At 44.5% G+C, this 2,056-nt stretch overlaps 1 protein-coding gene across 1 annotated transcript; it reads right to left on the reverse strand.

Annotated features, from left to right (window-relative positions):
- Positions 1–521: 521 nt before the first annotated feature.
- LOC136175103 (olfactory receptor 52R1-like) lies at positions 522–1,469 on the reverse strand. Its single transcript, XM_065945409.1, has one exon. It carries the CDS (start codon positions 1,467–1,469, stop codon positions 522–524), a length of 948 nt encoding a protein of 315 aa, XP_065801481.1.
- Between the last annotated feature and the right edge of the window lie 587 nt (positions 1,470–2,056).

The following is a 2,056-nucleotide window of genomic DNA, read 5'->3' on the forward strand; positions in this document are numbered from 1 at the left end:
ATAGAAGGCAGGAGGAGAAGGGGAGACAGAGGATGAGATGGTTGGATGACATCACCGACTTGATGGACATGAGTTTCAGTAAGCACTGGGAATTGGTGATGGACAGGAAAACCTTATGTGCCACAGCCCATGAGGTCGAGCTACTGAACTGAACCAAAATATGTGCAACTATTTGTATGTTACATATACCTCAATACGGAATTCCCTGGTGGCTCAGATAGTAAAGAGTCTGCTTACAGTACAGGAGACCCCGGTTCATTCTCTGGATCAGGAAGATCCCCTGGAAAAGGAAATGGCACCCCACTCCAGTATTCTTAACTGGAGAATTCCATGGACAGAGGAGCCTGCAGGCTACAGCCCATGGAGTTGCAAAGATTTGGACATGACTGAGTGAGTTTCACTTCACTATACCTCAATAAATTTGAAAAAACAATTGTGACATTCTGGCAAACTTCATGCATTTATATCATCAATGCCTTAACCGTGGGGACCTTGGGGTGGTTCAAATCCTATGTTTTGAGTTAGGAGTCTTTTCTACAACATCCTTGAATAACCCTGTCCCTGATCTGTTTGGTTCTAACTCCATAGATGATGGGGTTGAACATGGGAGGTACCAGGAGATAGAGAATAGCAAACATGACATGTATTACTTGGGGCACATTATGTCCAAAGCGGTGGGTAAGAAAAGTAAAGAGGGCTGGTATATAAAGAGCCAAGATGACACAGATATGGGAGGCACATGTGCCAAAAGCCTTGAGCCGGGCTTCACTTGAGGGTAAACCTAGAACAGTTCTCAAAATTATTACATAGGATACACTGATGACGATAATATCAAAGCCAACCACAGAGAAGGCCACAAAAAGTCCATACGCACGATTAACTCTAGTGTCAGCACACACCAACTTCAGCACAGCCATGTGCTCACAGTATGACTGAGGGATGATCCGATTGGGGCAGAAGGGCATCCTGGACACCATGAAGCAGAAAGGACTCACCCACAGCAGCCCTCTCATCATCACACCTGCCCCCAGTTTACCCACGATAGATGGGGTCAGGATACTAGAGTGATGCAGTGGGAAGCAGATAGCCACGTAGCGGTCCAAGGCCATAGCCATGAGCAACCCAGACTCCACAGAAGAAAAGGCATGGATGAAGAACAACTGGATGAGGCAGGCATGGTATTCAATCTCATGATCATGGAACCAGAATATGACCAGCATTTTAGGTTGTGTGGAAGTGGAGAGGACCAGATCAGTGGTAGCCAGCATGGCCAGAAAGAGGTACATGGGCTCATGCAAGGTGGGATCAGTTCGGATTACATGAAGGAGAGTGATATTGCCAACTAGAGCCACAACATACATGGCACAGAATGGAAAGGCAACCCCAAACTGGGAATTCTCCAATCCTGGGATCCCAAGCAGGATGAAGGACACAGGATGAGAAGAGCTGTTCCCTGAAGTCAACATCATAGGATGGTTAATGTTTCTCCATTGGAAAGGTGATCTAGTCTCTGCAGGTGATCACTTTAAAGTAAATTATTATTATTATTTATAACCCTTTGGATGGAAGAATTGAATATAGGGCAACTGGGCTTAATGGTAAGCTACAATGAACTCAGCTATTTTAATATACAAAATTTTGTAATATAATACATTGCTAACCTTAATTTTCACTCATATATATGTCCTTGAAAATAGGGTCAGAACATACTAGTTGCAAGTACAATATTTTATAAATTTTGAAAGTAGAATCTGCTGAAAGAAAACGATCTTGGAAAATAATGTCATAGCACTTCTTTCCCTCTGTTCTATTTATAGCCAACAACCAATTCACTTAACCTTTCTCATAGATCCCTCCATCACACTTGGGAAGCCCTGCCTCAGGGAAGCAGTTGATTCACTACATCTCACCAATGAACCCATTCCTGGGGACCCAGGTTCTGTGGACGTGGGGAGCAGTGATCTGCCCTTGCTCTTCCCACCGGAAAAGAGCTCCTGTTTCTTCAAAGGGGATGACTCTGCAGGGGATGACTCTGTAGAGGATCCCACTGTCTCCC

This window comes from Muntiacus reevesi, chromosome 9, assembly GCF_963930625.1.
Source record: "Muntiacus reevesi chromosome 9, mMunRee1.1, whole genome shotgun sequence".
NCBI classification, from domain to species: domain Eukaryota; kingdom Metazoa; phylum Chordata; class Mammalia; order Artiodactyla; family Cervidae; genus Muntiacus; species Muntiacus reevesi.

What these genes read in the sequence shown, in the direction of transcription:
- LOC136175103 (XM_065945409.1), bottom strand. Translation starts at nt 1,469, where the DNA reads ATGATGTTGACTTCAGGGAACAGCTCTTCTCATCCTGTGTCCTTCATC.